The sequence below is a fragment of the Harpia harpyja genome, chromosome 7 (genome assembly GCF_026419915.1).
Source record: "Harpia harpyja isolate bHarHar1 chromosome 7, bHarHar1 primary haplotype, whole genome shotgun sequence".
Taxonomy (NCBI): Eukaryota; Metazoa; Chordata; class Aves; order Accipitriformes; family Accipitridae; genus Harpia; species Harpia harpyja.
In genome coordinates, this window is record NC_068946.1 from 947391 (window position 1) to 969785 (window position 22395).

A 22395-nucleotide genomic window follows, 5' to 3' on the forward strand; every position below is an offset into this window, starting at 1 on the left:
ACAATATGGAGGTAGAGCAGGCATCCGTCTGCGTGGCTGTGGCTCAGCATTGCTTCTCTTGCGCCCCTCAGTGAACGAGTCTTAAGGCAAAAGTGTGAAGGTTCCATTTCATATACTTCGGCCTAGACAAGCTTTTCCAAACACAGTTTTATCTGTATTGCACGACCTTCTCTTGTTTCCGGTGCTTCCACAGAGCGTGGGTTGCCTTGCATGAGCAGGTGTGTTTATAGTGCGCCTGGAGTGGAGAGAGGGACTGGCTCCATTTACAGGTGGGGACTTGGGGCAGAAGGTTGGTTAGGGATCACAGAACTGCCCTGAAGAAACACCTCCAGATAAACCAAAGATTTCTTTCTGTCTGTGTTTCCTGCAGTCAGGTGCTTCTCGCCATTCCCAAATCTGATTTTTGTGGTGTTTTCCCCCAGCCCTGCAGTGTAATGGCAGGATTATTCGAGGGAGGGGTGACTTTGGCTGGTGACAGCAGCTGCTTCATGCTGCCTGGGAGGGTTTGTGGGAGGAGAGCGGAGGCGGGGCAGGCCCTGCTCTTTCTCCACTGTCACTTTCTGTTTTAGGGGAGCAATGACGAAATGTCAGACAATGATGAGGAGATTGAGGAGAAGTCTGAGAGTGAAGGGAGTGACTATTCCCCCAACAAAAAGAAGAAGAAAAAACTGAAGGACAAGAAGGAGAAAAAGCCAAAACGGAAGAAGAAGGATGAAGAGGAGGATGACAACGAGGATGGAGGTCTAAAGGTACCAAAGATTCCTTTATCCTGAGCTGGTGCTAGAGCATGAGACCGCAGGACGTGGCCAGACCTTGCCAGGGCTCGAGTTACCTCGTTCAGTGTGAGGGGTGAGCTGTGTGTTCTGGCCAGTCACCTTGTGCTGGTGGATAAGTTCCCTTTGTGTAAAGCGAGGCAGTGTAACCAAGGTGCTCTCTGGCGGGCTGACCAATTTAGCTACGCGGCAATGTGTGTCACAACTCCTCCTGGTGCCTTTTGTGGTGATGAAGCCAGCGTGTTTTACTCTGAGGTTGGAGGCCTAGCCGGGTAGCTTGGACCTTCTGACAGACGGCAGCTTCTCAGTCTGAGGCAGCTTGCCTTCTTGGATCATCTGCCCGCATCCCACCACTAATAGGTTAGATTCATTGCGTCTGTTCTCTGAACACGGGGGCAGGGAGTGGCAGAGCAGCTCGTGCTTAGAGAAGGTGGCCTGGAGGTTTCGTGAGAGGTTTGCCCTGAGTTTGGCAAGGAAGAGGTTGCAGGTGAACAACGGGGAGAGGAGAGGCTATATTTCCCTGTTGTTTATCTTGGCATGCAGAGGGAAACTGAGTTTCTTGGAGATGCGAAACCTGCCAAAGCTTTGTGTTGTACTGCGTGGTACAGGGAGCATTTGGACAGTGCCACGTTAATTTGCCTCTTGGAGTTGTGGGAAGCATTAGTTTATTAAGCACTTGTGCATGCTCTGTTTTGTAAACCACAGAAGCAAATCGCTGCGGGTCGCTGACTAGGGAGAGCGTTTGATACAGAGCACGTGACAGACCCAGCCTTGCACTGCTCATCTGCAGAGCCGCGGTCGTTTACGTTAATGATGTCTCTCTAAATCTACAGGAGCCCAAGAGCTCAGCCCAGCTGATGGAAGAATGGGGCCTTGATGACGTAGATTACATCTTCTCAGAAGAAGATTATCATACTCTGACCAATTACAAGGCTTTCAGCCAGTTCCTCAGGTAGGAAACTGTAGGTCTGGAGGGGGCCTTTGGTGGTGGTTGAGGTTTGGGCTTTGCTCCATCAAGTGGGTGAAGCTGTGAAGTAAATTCTGTATCATGAGCTCCTGGTTGCTTCTCCTGGCCTGACCCAGTCCTCAGGACTCCATTTTAATTGCAGGATTGGCTGGAAAACAGCTGAAGTGTTTGTCCCTCCTCTCCCTCTCTCCAGACCCCCATTTGTGGTGTGTGCTTATTCGAAGTTTTGTGAGAAAAATTGAGTAACAATAATGAATTTTTGCTTGTACTGCGAGCCATTCGAAACACAACAGGTATTTCAGGGAAAGGTGGTCTCAGAGGAAGTTTTGGCATGCCCCCTTTTTACATGTTCTTTTTTAAGAAAGCTCTGGCTTCTGCTGCCTTTCCATTGGAGCTGCTACCAGTGGGCCGCAGCAAGCTGCTGCTGTGAGGCATGCACCACTGGTGCATTTCTTGGGCTGAAGTACCAGCAGGCGACGAGCAGGAGCGGACACGCAGCAAAGCTTTTCTGTTAATGCGTGGTTTTCCCTTTCACCCGCCCTGCAGGCCTCTGATCGCCAAGAAGAACCCCAAGATCCCCATGTCCAAGATGATGACCGTGCTTGGTGCCAAGTGGCGAGAGTTCAGTGCCAACAACCCGTTCAAGGGCAGCTCAGCAGCAGCAGCAGCAGCGGCTGTTGCTGCAGCTGTGGAGACGGTCACTGTCGCTCCACCGCTTGCCGCCAGCCCCCAGCAGTCTGCCTTGCCCACCATCATCAGGAAGGCTAAGACCAAGGAGGGCAAGGGTAGGTGCCAACCGCGGTGGGCTGACCGGAGGGGCTGCTCTCACCAGTGGCATATGGCCTGCCTGTGGAGCTAGCCAGCCGCATCTTCAGGCTGGCAAAGGTGGCGAAGCATCTCCAGGCAGGAGGCATGCTTCAGCAAACTGGGGAGGCGAACGTAGTGCCAGAGTTGTGTCTGCAGCTCCTGTTTCCCTTGCAGAAGTCCTAGAGGGGGCTGTGGTTTGTGAACCATGGCAGTGCACCGTGGCAGCCTCTGGACCTTCTGGATTTCCAGCAGTTTGTGGCAATTAATGCTCAACTTCATTCTTATATCTTCAATAAGTGTTTGGGCCATGTATTTCTGTGCCGTCTTCTCTCCTGGGGGATTCAGCGGGGCTGTAAAGCCCTCTGGAAACCAGCAGTATCCTCAGAGTCCAGTGTCCAAGCTGAAGGGGATTTGTAGGTTAGCAAGGCTAGGGCAGAGGTGCGTTGGCAGAGCAGGTATGGTCTGGCCGGATGAACATGCGCCCTTGGGCAGTCGAGCCGGGTGCTTTGTCTCTGAGCTAGCAAGGAGTTCAGTGATGGAATGGCACTGGCAGTAAGGCTGCAGCTCTTTTTCAGAATAAAGGATTTGTTCTCCTGGCAGGTGGGTGGACGGTGACTGTCTTCAAAGCCCACTTGCAAGGAGTGAGCCAACTGTATAAATCTGCAGTAGCTTCTCTGGAAATAGTCTGACTTGTATTGAAAGGGCTCTCCTGCTGTAATCGTTTTCCAATTTCTGACAGCAGATTGTCACCAAGGGGTGACAGCCCCTTGGAAGGGGCTGCGTGAATTGCTGCAGAAGCTGGGCAGTAGTGGGAAAGGGAGGGATCTCCCTTTGTTTGCGCCATGTTCCTCCTCGGGAAGGTTGCTGTTCCACTTGTGCAGTTGTCAATTCCTGATGCCTCAAGGGGTTTTGAACAAGCAGCTCAGAGCTGGCAGCTGACCAAGAGTGCAGCTTGCAGCAGCCTTCCCGCGCGGCAGGCTCAGCGCAGCATTCCTGCCTCTCCGTGGCTGCCTCTTCTCCCCGCCTTGCAGACCCCTGAGTCCTGGTTTGGTATTTGCAGCCCTGTGGTCTGTGGGCTGCGGTCCCTCTCCTGGATCCTAGGGCAGGTGCTTTCCTCCCCCGATTCTTTGCAAGGGCTGGGTCTGGGCTTGCAGCCTTTTGCCCCGAAGCACGTGCTCTGTGGACAGTGTTAGCCACTGCCCTGCTCCCCGTGGTCCCCAGTGCTCTCTCATCTTCCCTGTAAATCCTGGGGTTGACGGGGGGCAGTGATTTGGGGGACAGCTCTTTGTAGAGTACCAAACAAATCTTCTGTTTCTCCAGGTCCGGGAGTGCGGAAGAAAATCAAGGGCTCCAAAGACGGGAAGAAAAAAGGGAAGGGGAAAAAGATGGCAGGCTTGAAATTCCGGTTTGGAGGAATCCCCAGCAAAAGGAAAAAGGGCTCCTCTGTAAGTGTGTGCCTCCATTTTCTGCATGGGGCCTCGGGTACGGGGGGGTGTGGCAGAGAAAAGACGGGACAAGCCCTCCCCTAGAAGCCTCCCTCGTGTAGGGGGTGTCACAGCCTTGTTCATGCCCCCCCCGCGAGGCACCAGTCCCTGATCAGCATGTTCGTTCATCCCTTTGATAGAGCGCACTGTGTTCAGGCTTAGATTTGTAAAGGCATCGTGTGTGGGCACAATTTCTGCTAAAATCGTATAACCACCTTTAATTCCAGTGGCGAGGTTGGTAATGCCATCATTTCAGATTTCATTTGCAAAGGAGTTCTTTGGGGCTTGCACTCCAGCTGAACCATACCTCTAAGACAATTACCAAATGCTTTAATTATGTTAGCACAGCCTGCCACCGGGCATCTGTGATCCCGCAGTGTAGCCCAGGAGTACCAGAGATTACCAGTAAGAGCGTGGCAACAGGGCACCACTGCAGTTTGCGTGCTGTGCTCTTGTCAGCACACAAATACCATGTTTTAAAGACTAGCAGAGCATTCTGAAGCTTAAGTCTCTTAAATAAGTATTGAATAGGGGTGGAACTCTTGTAGGTCTTGATAATAGTATTGATCAAAATCCCATTAGTTCACCCTTATTGGAGCTCACCTACTCTCTAGCTCTAGTTCACATAACACGACCTGTTTGTAAATAGCTTTGTGCGTCAGAGGCTGAAGCAAAAGGAGCAGTGCGAGGCAGCCACTCACTGCTGCTGTTTTTCAATCACACATCACGAAAAATTTATCCCGTCTCCGGGTGCACCTAGATCTGTGCCTTTCTGAGAGTTACCGAGAGCTTGGGCTTGCTCCTGCAGCTGGAGTGCTAAGCACCTGATTAATAATGTGCAAATCGGGTATTTGCATGCATCAGTCTTCAGAATAAGAATTCAGATGTGTTCTGATGTTTTGATGCCATTGAATGCCGGGCCTGTTTAACTCCTTTCACATGGTAAGGCAGGTCAAGCGTGAATGCCTACGTGCGTGCACGCAAACGGGCTGACGCAAGCTGAAATGGGTGTCGAGAGAGAGAGGGAGCCAAGTTCTGCCAAGCAGTGGAGAAGGGGGCCCCTGACTGCACAGGACTGGGAGCAGGGGGTCATCCCCCCACGTGTCTCTGTTTTGGGTGTCTGCACCCAGGATGACGTTGTCACAGCAGCGGGCTCTTGCAGCTGGCTGACACCTGCGAGATGCTGAGCCCTTCCCAGCGTGCCGGGCTGGCCGCACCATGCAACATCTCTGCACTCTGTGCTAGCGGAGATCGCAGGCTGCAGGGGAAACCCAGAGCCCACCTCTTGTCAGGGAGGCCGAGCAGGGACTTGACCCATCAATTTGTGTATTTTAAACACGCTCTGAGATTCACGTGGTGACTGCACATTGATGGTGCTGTGAACTGGACAAGCTGTCCCTGTGCTGTGCTGAGCAGTGCAAGGTATTTGCCTTCAGGCTCTAGTGATAGTCCGGATCTACGCTTATCGATTGCCTGGCTGGGACATTGATCTGATAGAGGAGATTTCTGCTTTCTAACCCCTTGTGACACCTATGAAGCCTGTCTGTCGGTGCCAGGAGCGCGCTCGCCCTGCGCCATCCCTGCTGCTCTGGCTAGTCTATTCATGTGGAAAGGAGGGTGCCCTGAGGAGCTCAGCCGCTGGGCGATGATCCCACATGGGTTTATGTGGGTCTTTAGGGGTTTGTTCCGCTGCAGAGCAGTGTTCTTTGGGAGCGACCGCTGGGATGCCAGCGCTTGGACTGTGTGTGCTTTGGTTTTCCCCTCTGCAGAGCGAAGAGGAGGAACGGGAGGAATCCGACTTTGACAGTGCCAGCATCAACAGCTCCTCAGTGCGCTCCGAGTGCTCGGCTGGCCTGGGGAAGAGAGGGAAGAGGAGGAGAAAGAAAAAGAGGAGTAGGCCATCCTTTGTACTCTGTTCCTGTTCTGTTTGGATTGCCCTCTTCAGATGGTGCTTTCCTGGCCTTGGCAGCTCCAGGCTGTGTCTGGCGCTGGCTCGGGGGAGAGGATGTGCTTGTGCTTGCCTGTGTGTGTGGAGTGTGAGGAGCTTTCTTGGTGTCCAGGCCCTGCTGCTGGTGGGCTTGTGCCTGCAAGAAGGCAGCAAGCGGATCCCGTCGCAGGGCGCTGGCTCACCCTCACAGCGCCGGTGGCGGCGGGGCAGCCCAGCAGCAGGGCTTTTCTATCGAGCCACTGTCACATACCCCTCTGGGCATATCTCCAGCCATCAGCCACCACCTGGGCCTCCTCTGCCCCCCAGCCAGCTCTGTTGCCACTCAGAGTTGCTTTGGGAGAGCCATGGTTGCAGTGCTGTGCCGTGCCGTGGCTCACAAAGCCCACCTGCCCCCTCTTGCTGCCTGCTCACAGCCCCAGCCACCCAGGGCAGCTGAGCCCCCTGCCCGCCCCAGGACCCTGCCTGTGCTTTGGGCACCGGCGTGCGTCACGGGCAGTGTGGGCAGCTGGCACCCTGCCTGCGCATGTGATCCTGCCAGGATTTGTCCTCTAGCAGCAAAATTCCAGAATTTGTGGGGCGTCTAGGGACGGGATTTTCTGAGGAGCAGCCCCTGGAGAAACACGGCTTGTGGCAAGCTCCCAGCGGAGCGGGGCAGCCTGCAGGCAAGAAAGCATTAAGACAAGGGACTTTTTGTCTGCGTGAGTTGTGCAGTCAGGCAGCGGGCAGGCAGTAGATCTGTGGTAGTGATGTAGGAAGAGGGAGGCACGCGAGCAGCGGTGGAAAGCATCTGTCGGGGTCTCCCAGTGGCTGCGTGGCCACGTTTGTGTGCGTATTACTTCATCCCTTCCCTCGTGGAGGGCTGTGGGTGGATTCTGCGCGATGGCACCTGCATCCCTGTGCTGCCGTTGAGAGCAGCCCCCCTGCGTGGAGCTGCCCCAAGCCCTGCTCTGGCTCCAAGTGCCGATGGGACTGCCAGGGCTCGGTGCTACCCTGCCTGGCTTCCCACGCCATCTCTGCCTCCTGTGCAGCTGCAGGATGCGTGCTGCCTTTCCACCTTGCATCCTCATTTGGGATGAGATGCTTCAGATGTAGGCGCATCCTTTGGCTTCTTAGCTTTGCTGATGGGTTTTTGCTTCCGAGAAATGGAAGGGCGGCTTCTGGGATGGGGGACAGTTAAGGCATGATGCTGGCCAGCCTCCCCGTCAGTCAGCGAGGCAGGGCTGGCCGGCTGGCTCCGTGTCTTGCGTGTGAAGGGCATTGTTTCTCCTCCTGGCTTATTGCTGTACAAGGGCCCTCGTGCCAGAGCTAGGCAGCTCCTGCCGCGTGCTGGAGGAGCAGAAGGTCGGAGGTCCGCGCTGGGAGTTTGTAGGAGAGCTGGGCATTGAGACGAGCCGTTCTGGCGCTTGCAAGGCCTTGTCCCTCCCTTCCTCTTCCCGTCCGTGCCGAGTTGAGAGAGCTCCTGCCTCTGCGCCAGTGAGCACCCAGGAAGAGCAGAGTAGTCCCAGGAGGAGGGGTCCTCCTCCTCGGCCGTGTCACCCTTGCATGGTGCGTTTGCAGTTGGTGGCGCTGGTACCTGGGGAGGTTTCTCTGACCGGCCTCCCTTGCAACCTCTCCAGGTTCTGGCATTCTCCATTGAGAGCCTGAAGGAACCAAAGGATGATACAGTGTGGAGAGAGAAAGAGAGACAGAGGTGAGATGATGCTGTGTGCAAAGATGAACTGTGGTGCTGAGGGACAGAGAGGTAGGGGGACGTAACAGGAGGGGTCCGAGGCGAAATGCTTTCCTTATTTCCTTAACTGTATCATAGAGGAGCAAGTGTCCCGTTCCCTCCCGGGAGAGCAGGCAGCTCTGCCGTCCCTCTGACTGTCCACCTGTCCCTTGCTTGCAGTCGAAGAAGGGGACGGGTACGAGACGGACCACCAGGACTACTGCGAGGTGTGCCAGCAGGGAGGAGAGATCATCCTGTGCGACACCTGTCCTCGCGCCTACCACCTCGTCTGCCTGGACCCCGAGCTGGAGAAGGCCCCCGAGGGCAAGTGGAGCTGCCCCCACTGCGTGAGTGGGGTTGGGGCCCCGTGGGGGGGGGCGGGCGGGTGGGTGGCGGAAACCCTCGGCGTTACGCTGGCTGTGCTTCCCCAGGAGAAGGAGGGCATCCAGTGGGAGCCGAAGGAGGAGGAGGAGGAGGAAGAGGAAGGTGGTGAGGAGGAGGAGGACGACCACATGGAGTTCTGCCGGGTCTGTAAGGATGGAGGGGAGCTGCTGTGCTGCGACACCTGCCCGTCCTCCTACCACCTCCACTGCCTGAACCCGCCACTGCCAGAAATACCAAACGGTGAATGGCTCTGCCCTCGCTGTACAGTGAGTGTTACCAGCATTCCTCGCCCCGTCCCTGCTCCCGCACCCACCTGGCCCAGCCCAGGAGCGGGTCTCCCAGCCACCACTGCCCCTCGCACCCTCTCCCCGTGCCTTGCCGCAGGGCCGGCGTCCTGCCCTCTGCCGCAACCCCCCTCCCTGGAGCAGCATCGCTGCCAGTCGCATGCATCTGAGGGCCCTGGACGGTTCTGCCACCTGCGCAGTCTCCCCGCGGGGACTGCTGGCTGGCGGCTTCCCTGCTGGTTTTCAGATGGGATGTCAAGCCCTATTTGATGCATGGCCTGTGTGGAGGGGCCTTTCTTGCCTGGTGGCAAGGCCTGTCCCCGCGGGGGATGCTGCGGTGTCACGGACATTTCTCGGGCGCACCTGCGCCAGCCAGCCTCTGCCCGCCCCACGCAGCCTCACCGCCTCCTTTCTGTCCACCCCATTAGAAATAGCAAAGGCGTAGCTCTGCCCGGGACCTGGGCAGCGCTTTGCTTTCCCCTGGGGGCGGTGGTGCTGTCTGCAGGCTGACATAGATGGAGGCAGGGGCTGGGACTGCTCAGGTCACCCGGTTTGCTATGCTTGGCTTCCCGCGGCTGGGGGTGAATCCACGGTCGCTCCCCGCCCTGGGCTTTCCCTCTGGCAGCAGCTTGCGGTACAGGCTGTGCCAGCACGCTGCCGGAGCTCCGGCCGTGCTCTCCCTGCCGTGCCTGGACGGCTGCCGTCTGCTCGGCATTGCGAGACCCCTTCTGCCCTTCCAGGTCTGCCCTTCTCCCCATGGCCCCTGACAGGGGCTCACCTTAAACTCTGTGCTCTTGCCTGTTTGCTTTTTTCATCCCCAGTGCCCTCCCTTGAAGGGCAAAGTCCAACGCATCCTGCACTGGGCCTGGAAGGAGCCGCCGGCCACCCCGCTCCCACCTGTGCTGCCCACCCCGGACGCGGAGCTGGCCCTCCCCGCGCCAAAGGTGCTGGAGGGGATCCCAGAGCGCGAGTTTTTTGTGAAGTGGGCAGGCCTCTCCTACTGGCACTGCTCCTGGGTCAAGGAGCTGCAGGTGAGCCAGCGTGTTGTCGTCGTTGTTGTCATTGTGGGGCTCCTGCTGGGCCCGCTGCCCCACCACCCGCGGACTGACCGTGACTCCCTCCTGCCGCAGCTGGAGCTCTACCACACTGTGATGTACCGCAACTACCAACGGAAGAACGACATGGATGAGCCACCGGCCTTCGACTACGGCTCTGGGGACGAGGACAGCCAGAGGGAGAAGCGGAAGAACAAAGACCCGCAGTACGCCAAGATGGAGGAGCGGTTCTACCGCTACGGCATCAAGCCTGAGTGGATGATGATCCACCGCATCCTGAACCACAGGTGAGGAGCTGCGTGCCGGGGGGGTGCTTGAATGGGCACGTGCCAGGGTGCCTGAGCCCCTGGTAGTGCTGGCGCTGGGCGATGCCGTCGCAAGCCAGGGAGGGAAATGGCAAGGGTGAGCCATGCCGTGCTCCCTGGGACCCCCACAAGTTCTGCAGATGAAGGTTTGAGCAGCAGGTCTGCGCACTCTGCGGGTTTTCCCTTCGTGCGCAGCTCTCACACGGACGGTTTATGCGGTTAGCTGAGCCGCTGGGACTGCCTGCTGCGGGATTTCTGTGCTTGGCTGAGTTCTCCCCCCCAGGACAGGAAGTTCTGGCCGTCCTTCTGCAAAGCCAAAATCTCGGGCTGCTGGAATTTCAGCTGCTGGCTTGTTTCAAGGTCTCTGTTGCCTTGGAGGTTTGCTCCCAAGGTGAAGCTAAGGCCTGGAGTGAATAGATGCCTGTCTTATTTTTGTTTCCACTACGTTGCGTGTTAAAAATAGAGATAGTAAATTTTCCCAAAGGTGGATGCACAGTGTTGTTCCACTCTTCCCAGACATATTGTTTGTGTCCCTGTTATGGCCTAATCATTCCGTAAATTTCTGCTGCAACCTGGTGATGAGTCTTGCTTCCATCAGTGGTGCCCTGCGGCTGCTGCTGCTCTCCTAAACTGCTTTGGAACAGCAGCCCTTTTCCATGTAGGTCATTTGTTCCTCTTGGAAGCCATGTGGCACCTCTGCACTCTTGGCAAAGGTGAGGCACCAGCAGGGATTTGTGTGCTACGCGTTGTTCCCGCTTACCTCCCCTGATGCTGCTAGGGACGGTGCCCAAGGAGAGGAGTTTGAGCAGGTGCCTGACTTCCTCACGAAGCCTTGACATTTGCATTTCTTTTCTGTGGAAGAAATTTCCTGCATTTGAAATGCGCTGTGCAGATGTTTTTTTTACATCAAGTGGCTAGAGACACCTTTTTGTTGAATTTCTACGTTTCAAGTGGCAACTTGAAGTTTCAAGCAGTGACTCTGCTTGAAGGATGCTTGGCAGAAATTAAAGCAAGCTGCCTGGCTAATTTTCACGTGAGCTTTACGTTGTCTGCTAATAAGGCAAGGGTTTTTTCCTCGTAGGCATATAATCAGACTCGGTAGTGTGTTTATTCATTTTTCAGTGTAAGCAAAACTTCATAGAGCAGTGAATGCTGCAGGAGAAAGAAGGGTGAACACTGGTACTCATCCAGTCCTGGTAAAACTGGAAAACGAGGTTGCCCAGTGGAATGGAAGAGGAGACTTTAAAGCTCAATGATTTAACACATGCAGCAGATTAATAGGCATTTCTGCCGGAAAGCGTAGATACTTTCTTTCTGTGTTTCTACCTCTGCTTGGATGTCACGGTCTGTAGGTAAAAGCAGAGGATGAAGCATCCAGGTTCGGGGAAGCAGGCTATGGCTAGCTGCTTCCCGGGGGTCAAGTGTCATTTCACTGACAGGCTTTTCATGCCCTGCGTTACAGCTTTGATAAAAAGGGAGACATCCATTACCTGATCAAGTGGAAAGACCTGCCCTACGACCAGTGCACCTGGGAGATCGATGAGATAGACATCCCATACTATGAAAACCTCAAACACCTCTACTGGAACCACAGGTAGGAGCCAGCCGGGCGGTGGGACCGCAGCCGGGCTGCCACAGCCTGGGAGAGCCTGGCAGGGCTGGGGCAGCCTGCGCAGGCCTTGGGACTACTGGGAACTTGTAGGTGACCCCTTTGGAACATACTGGCACCGCTCCCAGGGACCTCTCTTCAGAGAGCAGTGGCCAAGTGCTTTCGGAAAGCTGGCTCTCCTGAAATCCCATTTCAGGGCTGCTGGGAAATCCTGCCTACCTGTTGTTTTCCAGCCTGTGCTCCCCTTCCCCTACGTTTATACTGCCGTAATATTTGTGGTCTCACTGCACTTCAGGGCAGCTCCGTGGCGCTGCTGCCTGTCTGTTTTGGGGGAAAACCACAGTACTCTGAAGAGATTGCTATTCTGCATTCTGGAATGATGTGGCATGGACTGCTGGGAGGGGAAAGTTAACACTCCAGGAGTGCCCATGCTAACTGGGCCAGAAAAGCTCCCATGGGGAAAAGGCAGTGGAGTTTGAGAGGCGGTTCTGTCCCTTGGCTTGGGGACTGGGAGAGGAATGCCCGCCTGCCTTTTCCTGATGCGTGCTGGCTGTTGCAGGGAGCTGATGCTGGGGGAGGACACGCGCCCTCTGAAGAAGCTGAACAAGAAAGGGAAAAAGCTGAAAGAGGAGAAGCTGGAAAAGCCTCCAGAAACGCCTCTCGTGGATGTGAGTAAGAACGGTGGGGGCAGCGCAATGGTGCGTGAGCCCAGAGAGGGAGGTCTGTCTGGCCCCCCATCCTGTTGCCCTTTTCTCCTCTAGTTCCCTTGGGGACCCTGTTGTGTTTTTTTTTTTTTTTTTTTTTTTTTTTTTTCATTGAAAGCTCCGCAGTGGTTTTGCTGTGAGGAGCCTGAGGGCTGGGCTGGGGACTGTGTCTGCATCTCTTTTCGGGCTGTTCGGTGTCACAAGGCTAAAGAGGGATGTGCTTGGCCGCAGAGAAAGGAGGGGGAGTTGGTTCTCACTGCTTTGCGTCGTGTCTCTTTTCAGCCTACGGTGAAGTTTGACAAGCAGCCGTGGTACATCGATGCCACGGGAGGCACGCTCCATCCTTACCAGCTCGAAGGGCTAAACTGGCTGAGATTTTCCTGGGCCCAAGGAACGGATACTATCCTGGCTGATGAGATGGGGCTGGGGAAGACTGTGCAGACTATTGTGTTCTTGTATTCTCTGTACAAGGAGGTGAGTGGAGCATCCAGCGGTCCCCAAGGTGGCCGAGAGCTGCTCAGTACGGGGAGAACAGCTTGGACTTTGTCTCCCCAAGCAGGGCCACTCGAAAGGGCCGTATCTGGTCAGCGCCCCTCTCTCCACCATCATCAACTGGGAGCGTGAGTTTGAGATGTGGGCACCCGACTTCTACGTCGTGACCTACACGGGCGACAAAGAAAGCCGGTCGGTCATCCGGGAAAATGAATTTTCTTTTGAAGACAACGCCATCCGGAGTGGAAAGAAGGTCTTCCGGATGAAGGTGGGAGCTAAGTCTGTGCCCTACCCGGTAGCTTTAACCATCAGCTAGAAGGGGAGAGAGCAGAATTTGACCCGGAGCAGGAGGTTGGTTAGGTCCCTAATCAGCTGTTTTCCAAAGAGGGAAGCTGGCACAGTTGACAGATGCAGGAGATTTGTGATGAGCTTTAAAGATTTGTGCCAGAGCCTTTTCTGTTTCTGTAGTACCCTACGTGGTTCTAATGTTCAGATGCGTATAGATTTTCTGCTGGCATGACTCATGCCTCGGCCCTGCTGCCGGCGCTGTGCAGTGCAGTGCAGGCAGCCCCTCCTTTTCTCCTTGGGTCATGTACAGCAGCAGCGAAGGTGGAGGCCGTCCTGTTCCTTGCTCTCTTATCGTAGCTTTTCTCTCCCTCTGCTCCTCCAGAAGGAAGCGCAGATCAAGTTCCATGTCCTGCTCACCTCCTACGAGCTGATCACTATTGACCAGGCGGTGCTGGGCTCCATTGAGTGGGCCTGTCTGGTGGTGGATGAAGCGCACAGGCTGAAGAACAACCAGTCCAAGGTAGGTAGTAGACGTTTGTCAGTGATTTTTGTGGTGCGGCCGGTGCCACAAAGATATGACACCCAAGCACTGGCGGTCTGCCGCTCCGTGCTTTCCTCCCTGGGAGCTGAACGGTGTCCTCACCTCGCACAGGCTCTGCCTGGGACCTGCGTTTCAGTGGATTTGCTCTCTTTAACACCCTCTGGCATTAAAAATCCTTCAGCAGTGGAAGAGGCAGCAGCCTAGCTGCCTGCCTGACAGTCCTTGGACGGGCTGTCGTGGAAAGGAATCGATCCCTCTCCTTACTCTCCCCTTTACCTGAAGCTAAAAGTGGTCTCTGGCCCCTGGGACCTTCACACAATTCCCAGCGCAGGGGGAGGCAGGTGGTGTGACCCAAGGACATTCAGGATTGCTGCCTGTGCTCGATGGGGATGGTTCAGAGCAGAACAGGCAAGCTGCGGTCTGCTCTGCGAGCCTGGCGGGAGGGAGAGGTCACTGCTGAGTCTCCGTGTGTGCAGCCTGCAGAGTCCCCGGATGACTAACTGGCTCCTCTGAGCTTTTTTCACCTAACCTCATTTCTTTTCCCAGTTCTTTAGAGTACTAAATAGCTACAAGATCGATTACAAGCTGCTGCTCACCGGCACTCCGCTCCAGAACAACTTGGAAGAGCTCTTCCACCTGCTCAATTTCCTGACTCCTGAGAGGTTTAAGTAAGTTGCGCTAGTTCCCCCTCTCCAAAAAGGGAGAGCAGCCGGGACCTGGCTGGCAGGGTGGCTCAGCAGAGGTTTCCCGGGGCTCCTGTCTGTGTGGGGGTGTCTGGATCCAGTTACTGCTGTGCCAGTGTCAGTGATCTGCGCCGGCAGGCGGGTGGCAAAGTGCATCGTCCCCGTGGCTTGTTGTAGCAGCTGCATGCACATTTAATGTAACCCCAAATTTATTCCCGTGGACTAGAACTTCTTGGGTCCTGTGTGTAGCTATTGCCTTGCTATCGGTCAGGAGATTTGTGAGTGAGGAACTGAAACCTGCCTTCTCTTCCCTCTCTGAGGAGAGAGAGGTACTTTGGGGAACTTGTTCAGACCTCGTATTAGTGCATTTAGTGTGAATTTCCCCTCAGCCATCAGTGCAGCTCCTTGGCCTGGCTTTTGCTCTGCTCAGTTACAGGCATGGGAGCATTACCTCATCGCATACCCTCTGCCCTTGTTTTTAAGTCACAAAGAAACAGATATCTTTGCTCTCGCGCATCCCGTTATCACTCAGCACTCTCTGGTTCTGGCTGCTTTCACAGTAACCTGGAGGGGTTCCTGGAGGAGTTTGCAGACATCTCCAAGGAGGACCAGATCAAAAAGCTCCATGATCTGCTGGGTCCCCACATGCTGCGGCGGCTCAAGGCAGATGTGTTCAAGAACATGCCGGCCAAGACAGAGCTGATCGTGAGAGTGGAGCTGAGCCAGATGCAGAAGTGAGTAATTCCAGAGCAGCTTCCCTGGGTTGGCTGGCTGGCTTCCCTCACCCTGCCTCATCTGCGGCACGGTGGGGTGTCAGTGGGGTTTGCCAGGTCAGAGACACCCTGCTGTCCTTCGGACTGCTGCAGGAAGAGCTGGAGCGCTTTCTGTCTCACCGGGGAGCGTGTTCACTCTGGTTAAATTGGGCTCTGTGCAGTCCTGGCTGCTCAGCAGGAAGCATTTGATGCTGTCAGGCTCTCGGTGTGGCTCTGCTGCTTCTGGGGGACACAGAGAAAACCCTGAGGTTGAACCCTCATCTCCCTCTCCTGTTCTCGGCACCGGGGCATCAGCCTGTGCTGCCAGCTCGCCTGGCGTCAGTCTGCAGCATTGCTGCTGCCCCAGGGCATGCTTGCTCAACTCTGTTTCTTTTGGGCTGACTTGCTCAGCTTCAGTGGTATCTTCTGCCGAGATGGGGGACTTTTCGGGAAGGTCATGTCACTTCTTCCCGGCACGGTGGGCCAAGGCTTGGTTTACACCCAGCAGCAGGGAGTGTTCCTAGCCACTGTGCCCCCGAGTTCGTCCCACTTACAGGGGCTGCGATGTCCACAGAGCAATCAAATAAACCCGGCTCTGGGCTGAGGGTGCTGAACCATTGCTTTTAAAAATTTCTAGATGTCCCTTTCGAAGTGATGTGAGTGGGGTTTAATTTGGTGCTGTCCTGTTTACGCCAGTCCCGCATCTGGCCGAATTAACAAGGGTGCCTGTCCTGTCCCCGTTCCCACAGGAAGTACTACAAGTTCATACTGACGAGGAATTTCGAAGCCCTGAATTCGAAAGGTGGTGGGAACCAGGTCTCGCTGCTCAACATCATGATGGACCTGAAGAAGTGCTGTAATCACCCGTACCTCTTCCCTGTGGCGGCAGTGGTACGTCAACTGTATTTGCACTGTGGAGGCATTTCTCAGAATATTGTGTGTAAGCTGTCAGTGGGGGTTGTTTCTGTGATCTTGCTTTGGTTAATGGTGTGGGTTTTCATGCGAGTGGTTTCATACAAGGATTTTGCCTTGGAAATGCATGTGAATTTCTGCATGAAGTTAACGAGTGTTGTCCTCGAGGAGGCTAACCAGGATGCCTTGACAGGAGGCCCCGGTTCTGCCCAATGGATCCTACGATGGGAATTCTTTGGTCAAATCTTCTGGGAAACTGATGCTGCTCCAAAAGATGCTGAAGAAGTTACGGGATGGGGGTCACAGAGTTCTCATCTTCTCCCAGGTGAGCATAGGGAAGGATTAATAATAAATACATCTTTAAAGGATTTTTTTTGTTCTGTATGAGAATTTTGTGCTAGGAACAGATAGCGATAGGTGGAAGAGCTGGTGACAGCTTCTCCCCCAGATAGTGTGGCAGCTGTGGCCATCACGGCGGATGGACTGTGTCCCAGCTCTCTCCTGAGGGAGTGCCTGTCATGTTTAAAACCTCTTTTATCTATGGATAAAGAGGAGATAACAGCAATAGTGCTCCCCTTTGGGGAGGGCCGTTCAGACACGATTCCCTTGTGCTGACAAAGCTGCCTGTAGAAGACGAGATGCGAATGTCACTCCTCTGGCAGTTGCCTGTTGGCCGTACTCCGCTGTTGGCGGTTCCGCCACCACCTTGGCCTCTGGGCTGCGGGCAGGGGCCCGGCTGGGCAGGGCAGGCCCCCGGGGGACGTGGGGGGAGGCAGGGAGCCGGACCACGCAGAGCCATTCGTGCCAGGGTCGCTTTGTCCTGCAGATGACGAAGATGCTGGACTTGCTGGAGGACTTCCTGGAGTACGAAGGCTACAAGTACGAGCGGATAGACGGGGGCATCACCGGCGGCCTGCGCCAGGAGGCCATAGACAGGTTTAACGGTACTCGCGTTTCTGCCTCGCCGAGGAGAGGGCACGGGGTGGATGCGCAGCACGCAGCCAGCAGCGGGGTGGGCTGGCTGCGCCCGAGAGCCCCGCTCGCGCGCAGGAGAGGTGGCAGGGGGTTGCCTGCGCGTCGGTTGTGCCGCACTCGGCAGGTCCGGCTTCCCGAGGCACGGCGGGGGCTGCTCATACCATGGCGTTAAGCCCTTGAGTTGGGTCCCACAATGAACCCTGGAGCGTGCCAGCGGCAGGCTGCCTTGTTTGAGGGTTAAACCACGACACCAAGGAATGATGTGTTCTCACTCTTTGCCTTCCCTGCCCGTTGCTTGTTGGCTTAGACCGACAGTTCCCGCTGTTTTATCCCTAAAGCATGGTACTGCACCTTTCCACGCTTCCTTTCTGTCTCACCGTTTGCCACCTGTGGGTTTGTCTTTCTCAGCTCCTGGTGCTCAGCAGTTCTGCTTTCTCCTCTCTACCCGCGCTGGCGGTCTGGGCATAAACCTTGCTACGGCCGACACAGTCATTATTTATGATTCTGACTGGAATCCCCACAATGACATCCAGGTTTCTGACTTTTCCTTTTCCTTCCCATATAGTAAGTACCTCTCTGGCTCTGCCCTCTGTTTGCATACCCTGCACAGGGAAGCCGGTCTCTTCTCTCGAGAGCTGGTTCTGCTCAGGAGCCCTCTTCCTGCACCTGCCAGCCTCGCCCTGGCCTGTCCATGGCATGGGAGAGACCGGGCACGTAAAACCAGCTCTCTTCCGCAGGCTTCTCGCTCTCTCCTGCTGCTTGTTCGCAACCGGGTGCCCCCTCCTCTTTTGGGGAGCTTCCACTTGTGTTTCCAAAAGCCCAGGGTGGACCCTAGCTAAGGACTGACCACCAACAGAGCAGGCGAGCAGCCAATGCCTCGGAAAGTAATGGAAAAGTGAAGAGAAATGCGTAACCCTCCCGTGCTCCCCGGCCGGGAGAAGGTCCTCTCCAAAGCTACGTCTGCTGTTGCCGTCCATTTGGGCCAGCATTTCCTTTGCCTGGGTCCTAGGCGGGAGGATGTGCTGGTGCAGGGTGGTGAAGGAGCAGTGCGGGCCCGGTGAATGTGCAGCTGGAGGGTTCCTAGCGGCAGCGTGTCCTTACTGCCTGCCTTCAGGCCCTTCAGTTAGGGGCCTGGATGGGGAAGCTGGCTCACCTGCAGTCAGTGGAGGGGGCCAGCATATTCAGGTTGGCTCTGAGGAGCCCCTCTCGCTCCACTGCCCCGTAGCCGCCTTGAATGCTGAATTCAGCCTTGCCCTGGCATTGCCGTTGCGCAGCCTGGAGGGGTGAGAAACCAGGACCCCTTGGCCGGCACGGCACGGTGCTGCCCTTGACAGCTTCGTTCTCTGCCCGCAGGCTTTCAGCAGAGCTCACCGCATCGGCCAGAACAAGAAGGTGATGATCTATCGCTTTGTGACCAGAGCCTCTGTTGAAGAGCGCATCACCCAGGTGGCCAAAAGGAAGATGATGCTTACCCACCTCGTGGTCCGCCCGGGGCTCGGCTCCAAGTCGGGCTCCATGACCAAGCAAGAGCTGGACGACATCCTCAAGTTTGGGACAGAAGAGCTCTTCAAGGATGATGTGGAAGGTGAGGTCGGGAAGGCGCTGGGGGTGCTCTGCATGAGGTGGGGCCCTGTCTGAGTTGCTGGGGCTTGTTCTCCTCTTCTTATGCCCGCAGGCATGGTGTCTCAGGGACAGCGGATCACCATGCCGGATGCTGTCACCCCTTTCTCTGACGCGCTGTCAACCAAAGGGGGTGCAGTGACTCCCGGCATGAAAAAAAAGCACAGTGGCACCCCACCAGGTGTGTAGCCCCCCTTGGTGGGGTGACCTCTCCCCCTCCCTGGCCCAGCATCCAACCTGAGCTCACCTGGCTCTGGGAACGGGCACAGTGATTTGCGCTTCCATTCCCCGCACTTTGCTCTCCAGGTGACAATAAGGATGTGGATGACAGCAGTGTGATCCACTACGATGACGCTGCCATCTCTAAGCTTCTGGACCGAAACCAGGATGCGACTGATGACACGGAGCTCCAGAACATGAACGAGTATCTCAGCTCCTTTAAAGTGGCCCAGTATGTTGTGAGAGAAGAGGATGGTGTGGTAATGTGATTAGTATCATGTCTTACAATCGCACCTCTTTGTACGTCCCTCTGTGTTTCTTCTGCTCCCTTTCCCGTTCTTGCGAGCATTTCGGCGTGGGGCAGGACTCCTCCCTGCTTGCTCTCTGACAGCTGTAGATGGTTCCAGACCCAGGGGTCCCAGGGCTGATGGGCCCGGCCACAGGCAGAGGAAACAGAGTTGTCGTTGTCCCGTGCAGCCCACGGCGCAAGGCGGGCTCTGTCCTGGTTGGCGTGGGACCTCATTTCGAACAAAGCACCCATCCATAGGCACCCCCTTCTGTCCTTCTGGAGGCTCTTCCCCTGCAGACTGGCAGCACGCACGGTCCTGCTTATGTACCGTGCTGCTGGCATTGGTTTTCCCAGTAGCTGACTGACTTAGTTCCTTCATCTGTTGACAAAGCTGACAGTAGGCTGCTGTTCTGGGAGGTCTCTGCAGATCTGTAGTTTCTCCCTCGGTGTGAGTGTGGGCACTGCCAGGTGGGATGGATGGCAGTGTTCGGAGGAGCTCTTTCTGGGTGGGAGGTTGGCCCAGCCCTTTGGCAGCCTTGCACTGAGGCTGGTACGCCTGGGCAACAACCCGGGAGGCAAATTCCAGCCAGTGGCTCGGTGCCCTCCCTCTTCCCCTGGAGTGCCGTTAGAGGACCGGCAGCGGGGCGATGCAGGCAGGTCTGCGGCTGCCTGATCTCAAGCCTCTTGTCTCTTGCTTTGCAGGAGGAGGTGGAACGTGAGATCATCAAGCAAGAGGAGAATGTGGACCCTGACTACTGGGAGAAGCTGCTGCGGCACCACTATGAGCAGCAGCAGGAAGATCTGGCCAGGAACTTGGGGAAAGGGAAGAGAATCCGCAAGCAGGTCAACTACAATGACGCCTCGCAGGAGGACCAAGGTATGGCTGCAGCTGCTTGGCTCTTGGCTGGGCTCGGGGCGGGCAGCAGGCCCTGCGGGCTGGCTCTGAAAAGCTGCGCAAGGAGGTTCCCTCACAGACCCACTGGCTGAGTTGTTGCTTGGCATTTCTCTGCCATTTGGTAGACTGCGTGGCTCTGTGCCTCCCCTATTCCTAAACTTTCAGGGATAGAAATTCTTCAAAGATTTTTTCTTTTTCTTTTTTGGTCCGTAAACTCTGGTTCTGCCAGAAGAATTCTGGAAGAACATGTTTGTGGGCAAAATATTTCAAACTGGGTTTTTTCTGTAGAGGAGAATACTAATTTTGGAAAACCTGAGAAGGCAATTTCCTGCTTGTTGTGCCCTCCTCTCTTGCTGCCTGGCAGTGGATGCCAGTTGCACCCATGGGTGGGCTCTCACCTGTCCTGCGTGTCTCTGCCGGGCAGGGTCCCGCTACTCAGGCACTCTTCTAACCTGGCCTCCCTTGCGGTCTGCAGAGTGGCAGGATGAGCTCTCCGACAACCAGTCGGAGTACTCCATTGGCTCTGAGGATGAGGATGAAGACTTTGAAGAGAGGCCAGAAGGTCAGAGTGAGTTAATGCGTTTGCTACTCCAGGGGATTTTGCTCTGTGGGAAGCCCCCGGCACTCAGGTGCAGCAGAAACATCTGGGCTGGAGGGAGCGGTGTGCTTCTGGGCCTCCATGCAGGGGGAGGTATCCCCACTTGCCTGCCAGGCGAGGAGATTCCCAGGGCAGGGAAGTCAACCGCCTGTTTCCTTCACCGGTCGCTGCAGGACCTTGGTCTGGTCCTGGCAGTGGAAGGATGGGGGACAGCAGGAGAAGCGAGCATGGTACTCCCTTGCCGGTAAGGGCAGAAGAGCACCCCGGCTCGGGGAGGCTGGCGGGATGGGTGGAAGGGGCTCCGCAGCCTGGGCTGCCGCTCTGCCCGGCTTCTGCTCCCGTCGGGAGGCAGTGCAGGAAGCTTGGGACACCTGAGTGCTTTGGCCGTCCTTCCTCGCTGCCTGGGCCCATCCATCACTGAGGCTGCTTGACTCTAGGTGGCAGAAGACAATCCCGGAGGCAGCTGAAGAGTGACCGGGATAAGCCTCTCCCTCCTTTGCTGGCAAGAGTTGGGGGAAATATCGAGGTGAGTGTCGGCCTCAGCCAGAGCACGACTGATGCGACTGATGCCTAGTCTGCCCTAGGCTCGCGGGCTGGACTACTCTGTGCCGAGTTGCCTGCACGTCGGTCCTGGTCCAGCACGGCTGTAACAGCCGCGAGGCTCCGAGATGCCACGCGCTTCCGAAGCCACATTGTGGTCCCGGCAACGCCTCCGCTCCCTGCAGGTTCTCGGCTTCAACGCCCGCCAGCGCAAGGCTTTCCTGAATGCCATCATGCGCTGGGGCATGCCGCCCCAGGATGCCTTCAACTCTCACTGGCTGGTCCGGGATCTGCGAGGGAAGAGCGAGAAGGAGTTCAGGTACGGGGGCTCCCAGGCAGGCAGGGCGAGGTCTGTCCTGGGCTCTGCTTGATCGCAGTGAGTGCTTAGCTCGCGCATTTGGGATGAACCCCAATCGCCCTGTTGTCACCATCTCTGCCACACTCCCCAGGGCAAGGCAGAGGCTGTGCTGTGACGAAGCCCACTGGGCAGCGGTAGCCCAAGTGCCTGCGTACCCCCAGCATGGTTTATTTTTGGGGAGGCAATGCCTGTTTCATTTGAGAGGGCTGCTATCGTTCTGTGTGTGATAGGCTAAATCTTAGCCTGGGTGCGAGACTCTGCCCTTACCCGTGGGTGAAAGCAGACGGTGTGGGTCAGCAGGGGGTCCATGGGCCAAGCTGGACTGAGGTCTGGCTTTCCTTCCGCAGGGCGTACGTCTCTCTCTTCATGAGACATTTGTGCGAACCTGGGGCAGACGGTGCCGAAACCTTTGCGGATGGCGTTCCCCGGGAAGGGCTGTCGCGCCAGCATGTGCTGACTCGGATAGGAGTCATGTCACTAGTAAGGAAGAAGGTGGGTGAGCAAAATGTTCAACGTGCCGTTTCAGGTATGTTCTGGAGACTTGTGGGTTTCATTGGCTGCCAAATGCCTTTCACCAGGGATCCCCTACTGAATCTCCCAGGCTCAGGGCGCATCCGTTTTTGTGATAAACAAATAGGGGACGGTAATGCAAACTGCCTTTCAAACCCTGCCGCTTCTTTCCCTGGGAGGGACATAGGGATGAGCAGGTATTCAATAGCCTGGCTGGCAAAAAAGAGAAATCACGCTGGAGGCTTGCTGGATCTCTGAGCCGTAGTGTCAGACGTCCCTGGCAGGGTGGGCGTAGCGATCCTGCCACTTTGTGCCTCTGCGGGTGGAGCAGCCTGCACTTGCCGGCTCTGCGGCACCGGGCTGGAAACGTTTCCGCTGTGTTTGACTCGATGGTGTGCATCTGCCCCAGGTCCAGGAGTTTGAGCATGTCAATGGGAAGTACAGCACTCCAGATCTGATCCTCGAGGGCCCGGAGAGCAAGAAGTCCAGCGAGATTGTGTCCTCGGGTCCCAACACCCCCATCCCAGCCAGCCCAGCACATATGCACGCGGGATCTGTGGCCCTTGTGGGTAGGTGTGCCTACAGGCTTCCAGGGGATCGTGGCTTTGGTCTGCCTTGGGAAGGGAGGTGGGCCAAGGGGCCAGAAGGGCTTGCAGGTGTCTGCCTACCCCTCTGGGGCCCCGTTCAATGGCTTC

At 56.2% G+C, this 22395-nt stretch overlaps 1 protein-coding gene across 13 annotated transcripts in view; it reads left to right on the forward strand.

Moving 5' to 3' along the window:
- The window catches only part of CHD5 (chromodomain helicase DNA binding protein 5), a 32022-nt gene that overhangs the window by 4765 nt on the left and 4862 nt on the right, over positions 1-22395 (forward strand). For 6 of the 13 annotated variants that reach the window (XR_008235923.1, XR_008235924.1, XR_008235925.1 and 3 more), the window contains exons 3-31: positions 570-749; positions 1607-1725; positions 2287-2525; positions 3868-3992; positions 5801-5924; positions 7868-8034; positions 8119-8337; positions 9177-9386; positions 9486-9697; positions 11178-11309; positions 11884-11992; positions 12311-12502; positions 12588-12788; positions 13191-13328; positions 13896-14017; positions 14593-14766; positions 15534-15675; positions 15890-16021; positions 16523-16640; positions 17080-17204; positions 18025-18256; positions 18347-18472; positions 18598-18770; positions 19502-19676; positions 20170-20262; positions 20730-20818; positions 21018-21151; positions 21538-21682; positions 22110-22269. Coding sequence is in view for 10 of the 13 variants with exons in the window: in XM_052791851.1 (XP_052647811.1) it covers positions 570-749; positions 1607-1725; positions 2287-2525; positions 3868-3992; positions 5801-5924; positions 7868-8034; positions 8119-8337; positions 9177-9386; positions 9486-9697; positions 11178-11309; positions 11884-11992; positions 12311-12502; positions 12588-12788; positions 13191-13328; positions 13896-14017; positions 14593-14766; positions 15534-15675; positions 15890-16021; positions 16523-16640; positions 17080-17204; positions 18025-18256; positions 18347-18472; positions 18598-18770; positions 19502-19676; positions 20170-20262; positions 20730-20818; positions 21018-21151; positions 21538-21682; positions 22110-22269 (4507 nt within the window). In the remaining 3 variants the exon portion in view is untranslated. Of the gene's footprint in view, positions 1-569; positions 750-773; positions 850-1606; positions 1726-2286; positions 2526-3867; positions 3993-5800; positions 5925-7595; positions 7670-7867; positions 8035-8118; positions 8338-9176; positions 9387-9485; positions 9698-11177; positions 11310-11883; positions 11993-12310; positions 12503-12587; positions 12789-13190; positions 13329-13895; positions 14018-14592; positions 14767-15533; positions 15676-15889; positions 16022-16522; positions 16641-17079; positions 17205-18024; positions 18257-18346; positions 18473-18597; positions 18771-19501; positions 19677-20169; positions 20263-20729; positions 20819-21017; positions 21152-21537; positions 21683-22109; positions 22270-22395 lie in introns of those variants that run through there. The other 7 variants (XM_052791855.1, XM_052791854.1, XM_052791858.1 and 4 more) reach the window with 7 other exon arrangements.